Genomic DNA, 22,219 nt, shown 5'->3' with positions numbered 1-22,219 from the left:
TTCGCAGTTCCAGAAGGTTGTGTGTTGACCTCATTAGAGCCAGATCCTAGGTCATTCAGCAGTGGGGCGAATCCCAGTTCTACATGAAACTGGGTTTGTGACTTGGTGATACTCCTGCCTTTAGCAGATGTCCACTTTTGTGCCTGGGCAGTAAGGGAGTTGATGTTGAGGCTGCAGTCTGTGAAGCCAGTGCAGGCCAGTCCGTCTCATTATTGATATCAGAGCGCTTTGCTCGGCCAGTTAGCCTTTGAAGTGGATATGACTTTTTCTTAGGCTTAGCTCATAGAGTATTCCAAGGAGGACTCACACCTGTTGGCTTATCAACGGGAACAGGATCCTCCCTAGGCCTGATAGCTTTGTTAGCACGGGCTGGTAGCGAGTTAGCTTTATCCACTCCGCTGTTTTGAAACAGCGGCACAGTCGTATCATTATCATATCCACAGTGTCCATTAACCTCAATGTTTACTTGTATTCCTCGCACTGTAGTCTCCAGTTCAGTAATCTTTTGGAGAAGACTGCTGTATTCTGTTGTGGAAAGAGCCATTCTTCTGCTAGTTAGCTTGCTACTTGTGGCTAGCTAGCTTGCTACTTAGCTTTCCAGTTGAGCCAGCAAATGAAAAAGCAGTAGATGATTACCTCAGAGCCAGAGTCAGATGGTAAATGATAGAGTTTGATGTTGAGGTATCGTATCATTTCTCAGAAGAAAAAGTTCATGTCTAGTAAATAAATTCCTCTGTGAGCTCCGCTCTGCTCTTTTGCTGCTGTCAGCTCAGCTGCCGGAAGTAAAAACAACTCGCTAAGTTCACCCAGGTGACGTCAGCCTGGCTACGTGCGCACTCTAGTGACAGCGGAGGAGATTACAGCGTCAGACCAATCACCAAACTTACGTCACAATCGAGGAATAATTCTTTAAAAATATGAAGAATTAAAAGCCATAATTCAGACCAAAAACAACACTGTTGCTGCAGTAAAAGCAGCGAGTAATTAATGCAGGAATTAATGAGTGTTAATGCTTCAATTAGTGAGATTATGTGGCGCTGATGCTGCGTTCATACAGATCAGCCAAAATCATGAGGTGGAATATATTTATATTTTATATTATGTTACAGGACTGAGGCTCTTTGCATCACCCCAGAATACATGAATGAATGAATTAATGAATTAATTAACTTAACAGTCGGAAAGCGCCCGATGCACGCAGGTTTTATCAGCTGACTTATTTTACTTCATTTACTTTATCAGTCCAGATAAAAATCTCTATATTTCCTAGTAAATAGTAGTAAATGAAAGGATAAATATTCTCTCTCCTGTCAGCGTCACATCAGATCCACACAGAGACGTGTTCACAATGATCCTCCTTTTATTGGACAGGTCGTTTTCTAAGAAAACTGATTGGTTAGGAGGCGTGACTTTAGTACTCACTCAGATCCTAGCCAGAACAGAACCTGGTCCCGACCAGGCTAAGTTACCATGGAGATTTAGCTCCGAGAGACGTTAGCCAGCGTCGTAGGCAGCACACACTGATTAAATCCTGGAAGTTAGCGCGATAAGAGATAATCTAGCTTCGTAGTACAGGCCCTTAGTGTATTTTTGAATTTTCATTAGATGTTTTGTGGGTTTCTGTTGTATTATTGTATGTTTTTTCAAGGTGTTTTGTTGTCATTCTGCATATTTTTCTGTTTCTTTTGTGTATTTTTGTTGTTGTTTTTGTGTGTTCCTGGAGTCATTTTGTGTATTTTTGTCTTATTTTTGTATGTTTTCTGAGTCATTTTCTGTTTTAGTTGTATTTTCGTATATTTTCTTTTTGTGTATTTTTGTAGGCATTTGTGTGTGTATGGAGTCATTTTGTGTATTTCTATCTTATTTTTGTAAAATTTTCAAGTACTTTTGTGGGTTTTGTTGTCTTGAGTTTTTTCTCTGCCATTCTGTGTATTTTAGTCTTTTTTGTATGTGTTTTGAGCTGTTCTATGTGATCGATTGTCATTTTGTTTTTTTCTGTCATTTTGTAGTCGTTCTTGTGTGTTTGTGGAGTCTTATTGTGCATTTACTTTGGAGGTCGCCAGTTGTCCACACTTGCAATCAAATACTGCCATTGGACAGACATGCTGTGTATTATAGTTTCTCATTACTGTGAAAGCCCACGCACACTCATGCAACCTTCATACAATGCGCACAACCTTCACAAAGAAAGACAGGACCTTAATACTGTGAGGTAGAGATTCTACTCACCAAGCAGTGCTTTATGTTCTCAAGTTTGGATTAAACTGAATGCTGAATATCAGCTTCTCATCTTGTTTTTTAGCCAACAGCACATCAATTAGTGCTGCAAATGTTCTGCATGCAGGAATTGGGTTAAATATTACGTGTATATGCAATTTTCATGATCTACAAACTTTTCAACCCTCCTATTATCCTACCCCTGCCTTCTGCTGAGCTGCCACTAGGAGGGAAATAAAAAAAAAGCTTTGATTATGGGCGTTACAGCTGTAGCAGTAAGACACGCCCAGCTACTTTCAGTAACCGCCCCCTCCCCTCCGTCCCCGCACACACAAAATCAAAACCCACCACAAATGCTAGCTAACGAGCTAAACATGAGCGAGTCCGACAGTGGTGACACTTTTGCCACAGAGAGGTCATTTGAGGTGTCAGGTTTTATGGGAGAGGCGGATCCAACAGTTAAAGTGATGACGCAGGGGTTTCAGGAGCTTACCGTTAGCAAAATAGCAAAATTCAGTTGTAATAGCCGGCGTTCAACCCTCAGTGGCCAGTATACCGGACATTTTACAGCTGAATACGCAAAATTAAAATACTTTTACTAAAATGTGAAGAGTGGGATATGATCAATCAACAGCACTACTTAATACCAAAATACACACATACAGCAGAAAAAAGTTGGTTTGGGGTTTACTTACTCTCTAAAGGCACACCGTGGACTTTTTGACTTAAAGAGTTGACCCATATGAGTTATTTTAAATGATTCCCCAGGCCAATATACAGCGCTTGACAGTATCAATGCTCCGAGCGGAGTTTCCCTCTTGAAATACCGACCATGTAAGTTTGGAGAGACGGACCGTTTTGGCCAGGTCACGTGACATGGAGAATGCCTGGAGAACGTATCACTTTATGGCAGTCACGTGACCACAAGCTCTGATGTACTCATGGAGCTAAGCTGAGGCTTTTGCTACTATTTTTCTGCCTGATCGACTCCGGGTCATGGCCGAAGCAAGCAAAACGTTTAAAACTGCTTCTGAGGAGGCCGCTGAGACCGCGCCGCCCCACCCGCGCATGGAGGGTTGACCGTCCACCTCAACCCCAGCCGCCGCGCCGACCCTCGGCAAAGGGGCCTGACAACGGCGAGGCCATTGAAGAGGGGGGAGGGCCACCAACGCGGCGAGGAGGGCTGAGCGCCAGGCCTCCGGCGGCGGGGAGAGGAGGGCGGCGGCTGCTGCTCCAGCCACGGCGCGAGCCCAGCCCCGCTTTGCACCCCAGCCCGACTGATCCTTATCCCAAAGTTACAGGCCAACTACTGTCTGCATACACGACAGTGCTACGGCGCTTGTGGCCACTAGGGGCGCTTGACGTGAAAGTTCCAGGTCTAGCACCCCTGGTGGCCAAAAGTTACATGGTGTCCCTTTAAGTTGTTTTGCTGTGTAAAACTTGTCAGTCTGTGGAACAGCTCTTTCACAGTGAAAGTGACGTAGAGGAGGAAGTGTCTGAGACAGAGGACTTTCAAGTGAATAACCCCAAATACAGTATGTTACAAAAAAGGAGATTAAATAAGTTCAATAATAAAAGTTTGGCCAGATGGTGGCGCTAGAGAACAGGTCAAGGTTTCATTATCAAGGGGCTATATATGTATTTAACAAATAAAAAAACTTGGTCAACAATTTTTTAAAAAATTGTCAGAATGACCCCAAAGATAAAATGAAGGTTTTTGGAGGGTTAAGAGTTAAAATTGCACACAAAATGATAAAAAAAGATGTAGGCAAAATCCAAATATAAAGTATTAAAGGTAGGAAATGGTCACCCTGCAGGCTGCAGACACAGATAGCCTGCCTTATACTGTACCTTCCAATCTCAGACATGCTAATGCTATGGTTTGATCCCCTGGGTGGACAGAGTGAGTGAAGTGTGTTTAAAGTGGTTTGGATATTCCTCCTAACTGTTCGTTGGTGTGACACTGGCAGAGGATTGAAACTTTCTTTTTCAGTGGTTGGTTGTTTTTTTTTTTTTTTTTTGCTGGGTGAGTCATGAGAGACCGTGACTAATCTTGAAATAACCCGTCGCATATCTGAGCAAAACTGGCAGAGTGGCTTGTATTTTCCAATCTGTTAAACGTAGCTTAGCGATGCTGGTGTCTGTTTGCATTCTAATGAGCCATCACCTCGCATTAAATTATGCTGATCTGTGACATTTTCCCATAAAAAGTTGTGGGAGGTCAGAAAAGCAGCAACGAGCAGCTTTAAATAATGAACTGCTCGATTTGCAAAGTAAGACCAACTGATTGCTGATGATGGGAATTCGACAGGCTTTTAAAAAACACAATTATTACCTAAACATGAAGGTAAAGTTTAGTCCTGATAAGAAAAAAATGTTCATATCTTAAATCTTGCAAATGCAGACTGTTCTAGTTTGAGTTAAATAGGAAAAAAAACAAAATCAATAACCCCACTAGGTTGAATTTTATTTTAAAAAATCTAAGTTTTTTGGTCTTTTTTTCATTTTCCAAAATATTGTATTGCATGCGTTATTGTGAGCCCACTATTGTTTATTGTAATATTTCTCACAGGCATTTATAGGCTATGATGTATTTTGACATAAAAAAAGCTGTCAGACATGGGCAACTAATGGCCCGGGGGCCATATTGTGGCCCTTATTCTAATTATGTGTGGCTCCCAAAGTAAATGCAAAGAAAATCATTTAAAAAACACAAAATGACTCCATAAACACAGTATTACAGCAAAAAAATCCACAGCAATACTTACATAACACACAATACAACAACAAAAATGCACTAGATAAGAGAAAAACCTACAAAACAACAACAAACACACATCAAATGAGATAAAAATATACAAAACGACAACTGAAATACACAAATATGCTCAACAGTACTTGCATAATACACAATACGGCAACAAAAATGCACTAGATGAAAGAAAAACCTACAAAACAACATAAATACACAAAATGACTCTAAAAGCACACAAAAAAACCACAAACACACACCAAATGAGAGAAAAACTAATACATAATTACCACAAAAATATACAAAATGAAGGAAAAATAACACAAAACAACAACATGAACATATAAAAATCCCTCAAAAAATACAGCATGACAGCAAAAAGGCACGACAGCACTTGGATAGCACACAATTTGATGACAAAAATGCAATAGATGAGAGAAAAATCAACAAAACAACAACAGAAATACAGAAGAAAACTAAAAACACACAAATTCACCCACAATGAGAGAAAAAATATACACGCTAAGAACAAAAACACAGATAACCTTTGTTCTTCCCTGTATTAAAGATCATTATTTCAAATGCAGACATGAATGTTGATAATAGTATCAGATACAATGACAGTTTTGTGGCCCTGCTGTGATTAAAGTTGCCCACTCAGAATTAATCAACATCACAAAAACTATTGCGTTGAGTATTGTCGAGGTACATATTCTTTTCTCTGTTATCATCAGACATTCAGTCATTTGCATTAACAAACATATTTCTCTGCCCTCAGGTTTCAATGTTCGCTGCTGCGAGAACACAAATGTCAATTTTTTTTTTACACTCACAAACGCTTTGATAGGTTTACAGCTTAATGAACGACATGGGTCACAGTGTATATGTCGCTATACGTCCCAACATCAATATCACACATTTTAGTGAAAAATAAATCCAGTATGACCATTAAAAAACTCAGAAATTGCAGATCAGATATTATTAAACGCTAGTTCTTGTGCAATTATCAATGTGGAATAATTCACAGGACATACAGCTGTTTTATGAAACAAAACCCTTCAGAATTTTTTTGTAGATAACTTGTTCCATATAGGATTATAACTTTACATAAGATAAATATTCTAGATAAATGTGTTGGAGATGAGACACTCTACTTGTAACTTGATTAGCGATTACATAATCCAATATAAAATATTAGTCAATATTTCTCAGATTGCAAAGAGATTATTGGGATTCTCTGTTCTGAAGGTTAACTTATCCATATTTATGACAGTATTTAGAATAATGACCAATCTCAGCATTAATACAGGAAAAAACAAAGGGTTTGTGTGTTTTTGGAGTCATTTTGTGTATTTTTTCTTCATTATTTTGTGTGTTTTGTTGTAGCGATGCATTGTTTCGGTTATGATGTGTTTTTTTGTTGGTGTTTTTTGAGTATTTCTGTGTCTTGTGTGTGTTTCTGGAATCATTTTGTGTATATTTGTCATATTTTTGTATGTTTTCCGAGTTCTTTTGTGTTTTTGTTGTATTTTTATATAACATTTATGTCATTTTGTCTTTTTTGAAGTCGTTTAGTCTATTTTGAAGTCATTTTGTTTATTTCTCTGTCATTTTGTGTTTTTTTGTAGGCGTTCTTTTGTGTGTCTAGAGTAATTTTGTGTAATTTTGTATGTTGTTCCAGTCCTTTGGTGTGTTTTGTTGTCATTTTATATATGTTCTGTAATTTTGAGTATTTCTGTTGTTGTTATGGATATTTTTCTGTAATTTCATGTCATTTTTGTGACATTTTATGTATTATTGTCTCATTTTTGTATGCTTTCCGAGTCATTTTGTGTATTTATTGTATTTTACATGGTTATTTTGAAGTAATTTTGTCTATTTCTCTGTCATTTTGTGTATTTTTGTCAGTGTTTTTTTTTTGTGTGTGTCTTATTTTCAAGTCCTTCTGTGTATTTTGTTGTCGATATATTTATTCTTCTGTAATCTTGAGTATTTCTGTCGTCATTTTGGATAATTTTTTTGTAATTTTTGTAGGTGTCTTGTTATTTTGTGTTCTTTGGTCTTTTTTTTTCCTTCTATCTGCTGCTGTATGAAAAAAAAAAAAAAAAAAAAAGAGAAAAGACGTTTTTTAATGTGAGAATCTGCAAGGACGGAGGCCAAAATAAATCAACGGGGGCAATGTTCCCTCAGGTGCTTCACTTCTTCTCACATTTATGTAAATGTCAAAACTTCCTCGCTTGTGGCTCGAAGGCAAAGAAGCTGTAAAAAAATATTTTGACCTGATAACATTCGAGACGGGTGGGCTCGAATGTTTTTTTTTTCTCTGGAGAACAAAAGAAAAATCTAAAAGAAAAGCTTCCCTTAAATTTCTTAACCTATAATCTCCATTACACAACGCTGTGGATAATGTGCTGGTGTAATGCACCTGTGGGGGGCTGTGTTTCAATATGACTCACACAGATACAGTGATGGAGCAGTGGCTGATCACCATTTATGAGGGACCGCGTCTCCATGATGAACAAAGATGAACCAGGTGACTTCTAACGGGGCGAGAAAATCTCACATCTGGGAGATGGAGCTTCATACTGAAAATGTGCTGCAGGGATAAATCAATCAAGCATCATACAGAGAATGGTATATAATGTGTTATTAGAAACCAGGATGGTCCATCTAATAACTGAAGCCATTAAAAAACACTTTGTTAACTAAGCAGACGTCCACAGCATCCTAAATGGAGTTTGGAGATTTAAAAAAAAAAAAAAAAAAAAAAAAAAAAAAAACTTTTGGGAGACAAATACGTGAAACAGAAGCATGTAACTTTAACTAGCAAACCTTTTATGTGTCATTCCATGTCATTTCAAAAATATTGCCCACGCATTTCAGTCTCAACATTTTCTGAAATTTTTACCAATTGTTCCATGATTATTTAATAGGCACAATGTAAATTTGTAGTTTTTCTAAATTTGAGAGGCTGGCATGTCCACCAGATAAGATACATAGCAGATATTTTTATATATTCTTATAGAGTAGGTGGAGCTGTATTACTGTACCAAACTTCAGTTGTCTATATGGTGTAATTTTTGAGATATTGGAAGATGAATATTGGAAAAAAAACATGCGAAAATCAACACATACCACCTCACTAAATTGTCCATATCTAAAAAATAATTCATCCGATCAAACTAAAAATTTACAGTGTGACTATTGCATAATCACAGAACAATTAGTAAAAATTTCAGAATTTCTTGAGGCCGAAGTGCTTGGGATTTCCTGAAAATGTGTTGAAATGACATGGTTACAAAGTGCATGTATAGCCCTTACGCTAGCAGAAGAAACCTTTAGGCACGATTCGATTTCAATTATAGGGGAATATGATTTGATTATGAATCAATTATCATTGCACGTAATGCATCTTGAATGAATGCACTTTTTTACAGCATTTTGTTTCTCTCAGGGTAACCACTGATGATTTGCTGTTGCGAAAAATCGTAGCATTTGCATTTGGCAGGGGACAAATTGATCTCTTATTTCTTTTCTGACATCTGTAAACATTATATACATACACTTTCATATAAATAACAAACTAAATCGGCAGCTCAACCATTTGCCTTTAAAACATCCCTTAACATTCTTTTTCATCTGTATTCCCTGTTAATTTACTGTTTAAGTAAATGATGAATAAATGGAAATGCATCGATTAATATGTCAGCAAGACGGGATTGGCCCCATTCATCACAAGGCAGATCAGCCTCTGCCCTGTGACTTTAAGGCTCTTTAAGCGTTCCTATTGGTCGGTCTTTGCGGCAGCCAATCAGATTGTTTTTGGGGGATTTGTGGGCTTGTGGGTGTGTTCATGAATGGATGAAAAGCTTCTTTGGAAAATAAATATGAATTGGTGTAACTCAGAACACACAATTATAACCTTCAAAGCAAGATGAGAGCAAAGGCCATCATTTCCTGGTCAGTTTAACACTAAACATGATATTCTATTTGCAATAGGAGATATTCATTAAGAACACTTTAAACTGTAACTTCACTGTATGTAACCTTATTCTCAGAATTTCCTGGATTCCTGTGAATAAAAGAGTTATTGACAGTGTAGAAAATCTGTGTCCACTTTTAGAATGTTTTCCTTGGCAGTGCCTAAGCCTTGGTTCTTGGCAGGATAAAGACACACAGTTATGTCGTAAATTCCTCCCTCAGCTTGTGAGAGAGAGAGAGAAAGACAACAAATGGAGGTTCAATTCACTGTTCCTGTGGTTAAAAGGTGTGCCGTAGTTTCTGTGACATGGTCTCCTACAGATGTTACTGTATTTTGCCTGAATGCCTCTCAGCCACACGGTGAATTCACAGTTTCTACCTTTTCCTTCATGGAGAACTAAACATTACAAATTAACAACAAAGGTGGGCTTGGCTGTGCAGACGGCTGAAGGCTTTCAGCGCGGCGTTACATAAAGCCATGTCAGGTGGTTCTTCATGTGTCGAGAGACTTGGCCGAGTCAAGGCTGGGAGAAGAGCAGCGACAATCAGAGAAGAAGATGGAAAAAAGTGCTTTGCCATGTTGAGTTAAAATCACCTCTGGCATGTTATGGCTTTTAGACCGTGGTGTTAACAGCAAACACAGAGGAAGTCATCTGTCACCACGGCTGCTGTCGTGTTGTTACAGGCTAACGGAAAGTTCAGAGAAGCATCCGCTCAAGGACAGACAGGATTAGTATAAACATCACCTCAGAACCAATAGTTACACACCAACTATACTAGTTACACACCAACTATACTATACTAGTTACACACCAGCTATACTAGTTACACACCAACTATACTAGTTACACACCAACTATACTATACTAGTTACACACCAACTATACTAGTTACACACAACTAACTATACTAGTTACACACCAGCTATACTAGTTACACACCAACTATACTATACTAGTTACACACCAACTATACTAGTTACACACCAACTATACTATACTAGTTACACACCAACTATACTAGTTACACACCAACTATACTATACTAGTTACACACCAACTATACTAGTTACACACCAACTATACTATACTAGTTACACACCAACTATACTAGTTACACACCAACTATACTATTACTAGTTACACACCAACTATACTAGTTACACACCACTATACTATACTAGTTACACACCAACTATACTATACTAGTTACACACCAACTATACTAGTTACACACCAACTATACTATACTAGTTACACACCAACTATACTAGTTACACACCAACTATACTATACTAGTTACACACCAACTATACTATACTAGTTACACACCAGCTATACTAGTTACACACCAACTATACTATACTAGTTACACACCAACTATACTAGTTACACACCAACTATACTATACTAGTTACACACCAACTATACTATACTAGTTACACACCAACTATACTATACTAGTTACACACCAACTATACTAGTTACACACCAACTATACTAGTTACACACCAACTATACTATACTAGTTACACACCAACTATACTAGTTACACACCAACTATACTATACTAGTTACACACCAACTATACTCAGTTACACACCAACTATACTAGTACACACCAACTATACTAGTTACACACCAACTATACTAGTTACACACCAACTATACTAGTACACACCGACTATACCAGTTACACCACCACTATACTAGTTACACACCAACTATACTAGTTAACACACAACTATACTAGTTTACACACCAACATAACTAGTTACACACCGACGATACTAGTTACACACCAACTATACTAGTTACACACAACTATACGATACTAGTTACACACCAACTATACTATACTAGTTACACACCAACTATACTAGTTACACACCAACTATACTAGTTACACACCAACTATACTAGTTACACACCAACTATACTAGTTACACACCAACTATACTAGTTACACACCAACTATACTATACTAGTTACGCACCAACTATACTAGTTACACACCAACTATACTAGTTACACACCGACTATACTAGTTACACACCAACTATAGTAGTTACACACCAACTATACTAGTTACACACCAACTATACTATATTAGTTACACACCAACTATACTATATTAGTTACACACCAACTATACTATACTAGTTACACACCAACTATACTACACTAGTTACACACCAACTATATTAGTTACACACCAACTATACTAGTTACACACCAACTATACTAGTTACACACCAACTATACTAGTTACACAACAACTATACTATACTAGTTACACACCAACTATACTATACTAGTTACACACCAACTATACTAGTTACACACCAACTATACTAGTTACACACCAACTATATTAGTTACACACCAACTATACTATATTAGTTACACACCAACTATACTATACTAGTTACACACCAACTATACTATACTAGTTACACACCAACTACACTAGTTACACACCAACTATACTATACTAGTTACACACCAACTATACTAGTTACACACCAACTATACTATATTAGTTACACACCAACTATACTATACTAGTTACACACCAACTATACTATACTAGTTACACACCAACTACACTAGTTACACACCAACTACACTAGTTACACACCAACTACACTAGTTACACACCAACTACACTAGTTACACACCAACTACACTATACTAGTTACACACCAACTATACTATACTAGTTACACACCAACTATACTAGTTACACACCAACTATACTAGTTACACACCAACTATACTAGTTACACACCATCTACACTAGTTACACACCAACTACACTAGTTACACACTAATTATACTAGTTACACACCAACTACACTAGTTACACACCAACTATACTAGTTACACACCAACTATACTAGTTACACACTAATTATACTAGTTACACACCAACTATACTATACTAGTTACACACCAACTACACTAGTTACACACCAACTACACTAGTTACACACCAACTATATTAGTTACACACCAACTATATTAGTTACACACCAACTATACTATACTAGTTACACACCAACCTCACTAGTTACACACCAACTATACTAGTTACACACCAACTATAGTAGGCACACACCAACTATACTAGTTACACACCAACTATACTAGTTACACACCAACTATAGTAGGCACACACCAACTATACTAGTTACACACCAACTATACTAGTTACACACCAACCACACTAGTTACACACCAACCACACTAGTTACACACCAACTATACTAGTTACACACCAACTACACTAGTTACACACCAACTACACTAGTTACACACTAATTATACTAGTTACACACCAACTATACTAGTTACACACCAACTATACTAGTTACACACTAATTATACTAGTTACACACCAACTACACTAGTTACACACCAACTACACTAGTTACACACTAATTATACTAGTTACACACCAACTATACTAGTTACACACCAACTACACTAGTTACACACTAATTATACTAGTTACACACCAACTACACTAGTTACACACCAACTACACTAGTTACACACTAATTATACTAGTTACACACCAACTACACTAGTTACACACCAACTACACTAGTTACACACTAATTATACTAGTTACACACCAACTATACTAGTTACACACCAACCACACTAGTTACACACCAACTATACTAGTTACACACCAACTATACTAGTTACACACCAACTACACTAGTTACACACCAACTACACTAGTTACACACTAATTATACTAGTTACACACCAACTATACTAGTTACACACCAACTATACTAGTTACACACTAATTATACTAGTTACACACCAACTACACTAGTTACACACCAACTACACTAGTTACACACTAATTATACTAGTTACACACCAACTATACTAGTTACACACTAATTATACTAGTTACACACCAACTATACTAGTTACACACTAATTATACTAGTTACACACCAACTATACTAGTTACACACTAATTATACTAGTTACACACCAACTATACTAGTTACACACTAATTATACTAGTTACACACCAACTATACTAGTTACACACTAACTGGGGTCACGAGACACCTAGAGGGGGTCGCCAAATGCCTTCAAAAAACTAGTATATATATATATATATATATATAAAACTAGTTATATATATATATATATATATATATGTATATACAGTATATATATGTTTGTTTGTTTTTTACCATTTTTCTGCAACTACACCAAACTTGCTATATTTAAACCTATTTTCATCACTTTTCTTTGTCATATTTTTGCTCCTTTTTATGCATTTTTGCTACATTACTTCCATTTCTGCCACTTCTCCATCACATTTCAATGCATTTCTGCACATTTGTTCAACACTTCCAACACTTATAAACCCTTTCCACCGCTATTCCACCTAATGTCACATATGTTGACCCAATTTTGTGACTTTAAACTTCTTTTCACCATATTTCATGCCAATTTAACCACATTCATGATTTGCCATGCCTATTATTTCAGTTTGAACTAGTTGTTCCTACTTCTTAAATTACATTATTTCTGCCAATTTTAAGCCAATATTGACACTTTGAACCCTTTTTACCACTTTTCTGTCTTTTTTTTGCCCACTCTAAATAGCAACTTTTAATGAGTTTTTGTGGTTTTTAAAATCCCATTTCACCACCTTTTCCACCATTTTTGGTCATTTTTAATCCATTTTTATTTCTGATTAAAACAAAGATTTGAATCTTTAAGATCACTATATATTATAGCCCAAGTCATAATAAACTTAATGTGGGTAACAGGATATGTGTATATTTTATCATTATTATTATTTTATTATTATTTAATTTTTTTGAGTCATTTAGTGTATTTTTGTTGTCATTTTGTACATTTGTGGTATTTTTGTTTTGTTCGTATACTTTGGGGGCCACACAAAATTAGACCGTGGGCAACATGTGCCCCCCACTGTTGCCCATGTCTGAGCTAGAGGTGATAAAATTAAAGTGTATATTTTAGACATTTCAGTCGACCCCCATTTAAATTACAGGCGACCAAGGTTGAAAAACACTGCTTTAATAGCTGATATGAACACGGCAGCAAATTAAAGTGAAGATGTGACGAGCTTTATAAACCATAACAGCGACGGTTAGAAAACACGGTGCCTACATGTTGGTTAGTGCCTCCACATTATAGACACATTTCCATTAGCTTTAATGGCTTAGATGATGGCTCCACGTGAAGCATGAGGCTCATTAAACGCTGTGATCTATTGGTTTGACCTTTGCTATTGGCCGGCCGTGCCATTTACCAGCAGCGTGATGGAGAGCCCTGGCCTAGCAGCGCAGATGAAAATCAAAGCTGCAGAAAGTGATAAAACACTTTAACGCTGAAGTTTTGTTTTTTTGCTTTTAGTGTGAACGCTAACACAGTAGGCAGGGCTGGGGTCAATTACATTTTTCAATTAAAATTACTTATTTAATTAACCATGTTCAATTAAAACTCAATTACGATTACGGTGACCGGCATTTTGTCCAATTACAATAAAAATTACAATTATTATCCTCCCCCTGAAAGTCAATTATATATACGTTCTCAATTACTAAAGTTAAATTACAATTTAACACAACTACAGAGCCTGAAATAAATAACTTCTTGTGTTAGCTTTCTGTTAGCAACTCCTATGATAATGGGTCAGTTTTGCTGACTTTCACCCTCCCATGTTTATTTTTGTAATAAATCTTGCCATGGTTCCCTTGCATACACTCTCATGTAGAAACTTAAAAAAGATGAGATGAAATCTTGCACAATTGGAACTAAATGTATTTTCTACAAAGGCATCTGTATAAAATAAAAGGTTTTTTTAAAAAATGTACAATTCTTTTTAAAATAAAACACCAATGAATTAAATTCAAAGCAAGCGGAAATAATGAATGCTCTAGGCGGAGTTCTCTTTTAAAGGCAGTGTAGTTTAGACAAAAAGTGCCACATTTCAATTAAAAATTTCAGACTTCCTGTTTGATTTAGCTTATAGGTCCAAAATACATTTTTGCTGGTCATGGTCCACTGCATATACCTACCGAATGCCATTTTGCTAGTTAGAACAAGTGGATAGAGAGAGAGAGTTACACATAAAATTTTACACCGCCCTGCCGAATTTCCTGAAATTCCACCTCTGGGAAGGGCCTCAAAAATCCAATTAAAGTGGTGGTAAAATAATAATAACAAGAAGACAGTCATCAACATCCCCCGCCAGAATAGTTCTCATTATACCTCACAACATTTTCCTAAATGTCCTAAATCTAAGTACTTAGATGTATACATAAGAAAATATTATCACATCACAATCTAAAATTACTAAAGATCTTAAACGATTTCTAAGAAAAGCTGTTCCCTTTGAAGATACCTCGAACAGAGTAAAAAAACGGCACAAGGGCAATAACTCCAGAAAAAATAATTGCTCGCTTCTCATTTTCAAACTCCATCAAGGTATTGATACTCTGAAGCCACACACCAAATTTGGTTACTGTATCTTAAACGGTTTCTGAGAAAAGCTGTCCCCTTTCAAGATACTTTGAACAGAGAAAAACAGAACAAGGGCAATAACTCCGGAAAAAATAATTGTGCACTTCTCATTTTCAAACTCCATCAAGGTATTGATATCCTGAAGCCCCACACCGAATTTGGTTATCGTATCTTAAATGTTTTCTGAGAAAAGCTGTCCCGTTTTTAGTCGGACGGATGCGCGGACAGACTAACGGAGCTCAAACCTATATCCCTCTTCCCACACTTTGTCGCGGGGGATACTAATAAGAAAAATTCTTACGGGAACCGTCTTCAGTGCTCGAGCCCTAATAAAATAATTCTTAGGCTCTATGTATAGCTACTGTACTTTATGAACTCTAAAACTGAGAAAACTACCTCCATTTAATGCTGTTTTGGCGCAGTGCATTACGTTTAATCTGATTGGTCGGCTATGAAGTGATGCATTCGTTATCTGCTCGTTTCATAGGTCGACAATGTCCATTGGTCATTTGAAAAAAAAAAATTATAATTTACTCAGTAACGGTTGGGTGTAGCAATGTAACACATTTTAAAACATACTTAAATACAAGTAAAATTACTAATTCAGAATTATTATGTACCACTCAGTTACAGTCATGTGAGTACTTGTACTTGTAATCCAATACTTTCATCTCTGATTGACAGTATGTAATGAATGTACTGTATATATTTGCTGCTCGGTACAGTTCAAAGAGTCAGATGTCACGTGACTCTCAGAGAACTGAAAGGCTTCTGTAAACGCGTTCACATCTGTGAGACTCAGAGAGAATGATGAAGGCTTAGCCGTAGGCAGCCATTAGAAATCCTCGCGCAGATGATGTGATGTGCATCAGACAAGCTGCAATTACAGGAAAATAGGAAAATTTGAGGAGAGATGGTTTCTCTGAGAGATTCACGCCTTTGTCCTTTTGAACTCGCGGTTTGAGACCCCCAAACGGCGTAATCGCTCTCTGCTGGAGTTCTTCGAGGTTGATAAAGATCATCGTGTTGTGTTTGTCACTTATTCCAGAGATTGTGTTTGCTTTGACAAAATCGCCGTCAGGCAAGAAGTATTTATCTGCATCGATGACACGTGAACAGGGAGTGCAAACAGCTCACAGACAAGTCACTGTTATTCATCAAAGGTGGACAGAACAGCAACGGCTTGATGGCAGGAGAAAATGTATAGAGGCAAAAAAAAACATCATTTTCATTTATAATTCCAGTTTACATCATGACAATAAAAATACACAAAATAAATGACATAAAAATACACAAAAGGACAACAAACATACGCAAAAATAACACAAAAGAAATCTATAACGTGAAGAGTAACACGCAAAATGACACAAAATTACCTAAAAATACACAAAAATTATTGTATGAATCGACAACAAAAATACACAAAAATGCCTCAAAGAAACAAACAAAATTGAGGAAAAAAAAACCCCGAGAAAAACAACAAAAACGACACAAAAATATATAAAATGTGAACAGAAACACACAAAATTAACTGAAAGTTGCACAGGATGACTAAAAAATACACAAAATGATTTAAAGAAATGTACAAAAAACACAGAAAGACAACAAAAAAAATACTCAAAAATATATCAAATGTGAACAGAAACACACAAAATTAACCAAAAGTTGCACAGGATGACTAGAAATACACAAAAATAACAGAAATGTATGACAAAAATACACAAAATGCCTCAAAGAAATATACAAAAAGTATTACTGGTATATATATATATAAATTATTAAAGTATATTTTTTAAATCAAAACATGACATAATCTTAAATAACTACATTCTATACTTTCCCGTCCTCAAGTATAAATCTATTTCAAATGAAACGGTATAAAAAATATCTGAGCTACTCATGATCAAAAAAAGATTCTAGAAAAACGACAGAAAATTGTGATATTAAAATAGGGTCACGATCCAAAAAGGGGTTGGGAACCAGTGCTTTAGAAGCTAATGTTTGTCACTGATACAGTGAGTGAGTAGAAACTTACCTGACTTCATCCAGTATCTATATGGAGGTTCTCTATCACATATGAAACAGAAAAGTCACTTGAGCAGCGTTTTGTTGACTGTTGTGTATACTGTAGAGTCGTGTCTATAACAGATACAGACTCCAGAGGACACACTATTGATTCTCAGGTTCGATCAATAGATTACGTCCGTGAGCACATACAGCTGTGCTATATTTGTCGGAGCAGATAACTGGCGGTAAGTGCAGAACATTTGCAGGAGAAATGCACCTGCGTTTCCTGCTGTCCTCCAATCAGCAGGAATCAGTTCAGACTCAAACATTAATGTGCATGAAGATAAAAGTGTGTGTGCATGGTTTGAAGTTGATCCTGCTGTCACATCCCTGGTGTATCACTCACTGTCTTTATCAGTTTTACACTCGTAACTCCATGACACTCTTTAAATAGTGTTTCACAGTTTTAGTTGTGATTTCCACCACGGAACAATCTCACAGCTACACCAAATCCCTCCAAAAACTATGTGAAAAGCTACTGGTGGCTGTTAGTTCGAGATTTTTTGGATAAAGATCGATGTATTGAAGACACATAAAATATGGTGTAGGTCTGTTTAGAACAAAATAAAGCAAAAAATGGTTGAATTGCAATCTTAAAGAGTCGAAATCATGCATATTTTGCAATAGGTAACAAAACATCTGAAAAGTGATCCGTGTTCTTTAGTTTCTTGTTTTATTTTTTATAGTTTAGTGTATAATTTTTATTATCAGGAATGGGCAATGGGCGGCCTGGGGCCCACATGTGTCCATCAGTCTAATTTATGCAGCCCCCAAAGTAAACACATAAAAATGACTCCACAATCACAGAAAATAACAAAAAAAAAAAAATAACAGACAAAATGGCAACCAAAAATACCCAAAATGACAGAAAAATATACAAAGTGAGAAAATTATATAAAAATGACAACAAAAATACAAAATAACTGACCACATAAATACCCAAAAGTATAATAAAAACATACAAAACAGCAATAAGAATACACAAAATGACAGAGAAATGTGCAAATTGACAAAAAATTTATGAAATACAACAAAAATACCCAAAATTACTCTAAAACATGAACAGAAAACACAAAAATGACGACAACAAACACATGACAGAACTAAAATGTACAGAAAAAAAAAAAAACACAATATGACTCCAAACACACACAAAATAATGACTGAAAATACACAAAATGATCACAAAAAAACACACAAAACATATATACAAAAAAATTACAGAATAATATAAAACATATCTATAAAAATACAAAATTTATGACGTCCAAAACATACATAAATACAAAATGAACAAAAAGTGCATACAATGATGACAAAAACACACAAAATAACAACAGATAGACCAAAAAATAACAGAAAATGTATGAAAAATACAAAAAAATGACTTAGAATATATAAAATGGCTCCAAAAATGCACAAAACAACAAAACAAAACAACAAAAATATACAAAACTGACAACAAAAACACTCTCAAACCCTTTGTTCTTTCCTATGTTAATACTCAGATTTGTTATTGCTCTAAATACATTAATGTTGAACATTTTTGTGGCCCTCGCTGTGGTAAAAGTTGCCCATCCCTGTCCTATATCTATGTTTATGGTTCTAGATTGTGGACACACACCGTGCATCTTTCTATAGATTTAATAACTTCATTGCAGCAGTCTTTTCTGCACTGAGATACACATTTTTTTCTTGTAAAAATGTATTTGCATTATCTGTAAAATATTCAGATCTTATCTGGACTCGTTCTATCCTTGTACCCAGACAGATGTGAGGAAGAAGTTGAACTCACGGTCGCTGCAGAACGGCCCCCCGTAGGTGGTCATGGTGCAGTCACAGGAGAAGCCCTCCCACAGCTGCAGACACACTCCTTGGTGGTGACAGGAATCCTCAGTGCAGGTGGTGCTGGGTCCTGCAGGGCGTACACAGTAAAGCAGTGAGCACATCATCCACAATTCTCTGAACTCTAAACTAAACCAACATCTTTAGAAAAAAAAAAAAGAAAAAGCATTTTGTTAAAATGTTATTATTAAACACGAGGTAATAATTGCAAAATCGGGTAATTTAAACAAATGTTCAAGACAAAACAGAGTAATGTATGAAATGACAATAAAATACACAAAATTATTTAAAGAAAAACAAAATTAAAGAATCAAACAGAAAAAGATGACAAAAATCATACAAAAATGTATGAAAACACGACTAAAAATACACAAGAAAAACAGAGTAATGTAAAAAAAAATGACAACAAAAATACACAAATGATTTTAAGAAACATACAAAATTAAGGAACCCCCCCCCCCCCACATAAAAATAACACAAAAATATATAAAATTCGAACAGAAACACACATAATTACCCAAAGGTTGCACAAGACGATTAAATATACATAAAAATAACAGAGTAATGTATGAAATGACAATAAAATACACAAAATTATTTAAAGAAAAACAAAATTAAAGAATCAAACAGAAAAAGATGACAAAAATCATACAAAAATGTATGAAAACACGACTAAAAATACACAAGAAAAACAGAGTAATGTAAAAAAAAATGACAACAAAAATACACAAATGATTTTAAGAAACATACAAAATTAAGGAACCCCCCCACCACATAAAAATAACACAAAAATATATAAAATTCGAACAGAAACACACATAATTACCCAAAGGTTGCACAAGACGATTAAATATACACAAAAATAACAGAGTAATGTATGAAATGACAACAAAAATACACAAAATTATTTAAAGAAAAACAAAATTAAAGAATCAAACAGAAAAAGACGACAAAAATCATACAAAAATGTATGAAAAGACGACTAAAAATACACAAAAATAACAGAGTAATGTAAAAAAAATGACAACAAAAATACACAAAAGGATTTTAAGAAACATACAAAACTAAGGAACCCCCCCATAAAAATAACACAAAAATATATAAAATGTGAACAGAAACACACATAATTAACAGAAAGTTTCACAAGATGACAAAAAATACACACACAAAAAAAAACCGAGTAATGTATGAAATGACAAAAGAAAATACTCAAAATCATTTAAAGAAATGTACAAAATTAATGACTGATTATTAAAAAATAAAATAAAATCAAAACATGACAGTGTAAAAAATGATATTTTATACTTTCACTTATAAATTGAGTTCAAATAAAACACAGTATAAAAATATCTAAGATAAAAGATTCTAGAAAAAATAATGTCTTTGGCGGTCACCAGGAATTTGTGAAAAGGGTTGAGAACCACTGCACTACTGTTCATTTTAAGACACTGTTGGTTTCAACATGCATTAATCACAGCATGAATAAGCAGTAAAGGCTTTTATACAGAACAGACTCATTGTTTGAGTTTAGAGTGGAACTTTAGGCCAAATGTTTGTCCTTCTTACCTCCACAGCCACGCTCCACATCCCCCACCTTGTGGAGTGCGTCTGCCAGCAGGTCTGGAAGTCTTCCGTTCAGGTCTACGGATGCCAGGCAGCCTTTATATCCCTCCCGGGATGCTATTAACCTGGGCAGGCTGCTGTACATGCTCTTACCCACACCGCCAATGTACAGCTCACCTGCAACACAATAATAAACACAACAGTACATGATTACTCAGAATGTTTGGAACAACAATTACGTTTTCAATTACCCAGATTCCATTACAATTCAATTACGATTACAGTGACCAGCATTTTGTCCATTTACAATAAAATTACAATTTTTTTTTTTATCCTCAGAAAGTCATTTACATTCTTAATTACTAAAGTTCAATTACAATTAACCACAATTACTGAGCCTGAACTAAAGAACCTAATAAAATAACCTTCCTCCTGTGTTAGCTTTTTGTTAGCATAGTATCTCTTGTGATAACGTGTCTCAAATCAGCTGTAAAATACACTAAAAACATATATCTATAATCTTCTTTCTTTCCTATCTATTGGTTACCTTGTCAGGTTTCCTAATCAATGAAAATATAGGTTTTTAATATTTTTGGTGAGGCCATCTGAGCCTTTTTTGTATCAGTATACCATTTTTTTCAAATGGTAAAATGTGGGAAAGCTTGATATGAAACATATTTTAATAATTGTTACTTACATATGTGTAGAACTGTACATAGAACTGTAACATGGTTCCCCAGTTTTGCTTTAAATTATAATTGACAATTTTTATACAATTTTCTTTTTTTTTTTTCACATTCTGTATTTTTATTGATTTTGCACAGAATATTTACATTAGGAGCAGTACAATATTCTAAAATTACAGACATTTGTATGCATAGTACGGTTTTATGTAATAATCTTGTAATTGGATTTTCATGGCAATTACAATTACAAAGTCAATCTATCTAAACTCAATTACAAATTCTTATGATCACGACAGCGACAGGTTTGGTTAAAATTACAATAACCCTGGTACTAAATTATCAAACCCTTGTTTCTGGTTCTTCATAAACGTGATGATAAGTAGAAGCACTTGGAACTCTTGTTGATTCATTATTGTTGTAATTTAACGTTCAGCATTAGCTCACTAATTGTTCTGCCTCCTTCAAATTAATTTCCAGTTCCTGAAGTGGCAAAACCTCAGACATTAGTTTATGTTATTTCTAGTCAGAATTACCTCTTGTACACTGACTTTAGGCCTCACTCACCTGATAATTAA

The 22,219-nt window shown here is 35.5% G+C and overlaps 1 protein-coding gene across 5 annotated transcripts in view; it reads right to left on the bottom strand.

Annotated features, from left to right (window-relative positions):
- LOC114475378 (neurexin-2-like) overlaps positions 1-22,219 on the bottom strand; it is a 233,633-nt gene that overhangs the window by 65,557 nt on the left and 145,857 nt on the right. For all 5 annotated transcript variants that reach the window (XM_028466115.1, XM_028466114.1, XM_028466119.1 and 2 more), the window contains 2 exons: positions 20,962-21,135; positions 19,346-19,465 (listed from right to left, as the gene is read on the bottom strand). In XM_028466115.1, the coding sequence (XP_028321916.1) occupies positions 19,346-19,465; positions 20,962-21,135 (294 nt within the window). The remainder of the gene's footprint in view (positions 1-19,345; positions 19,466-20,961; positions 21,136-22,219) is intronic.

Source organism: Gouania willdenowi, chromosome 14 (assembly GCF_900634775.1).
Source record: "Gouania willdenowi chromosome 14, fGouWil2.1, whole genome shotgun sequence".
Lineage (NCBI taxonomy): Eukaryota > Metazoa > Chordata > Actinopteri > Blenniiformes > Gobiesocidae > Gouania > Gouania willdenowi.
This window is presented reverse-complemented; position numbering and strand designations above follow the sequence as displayed.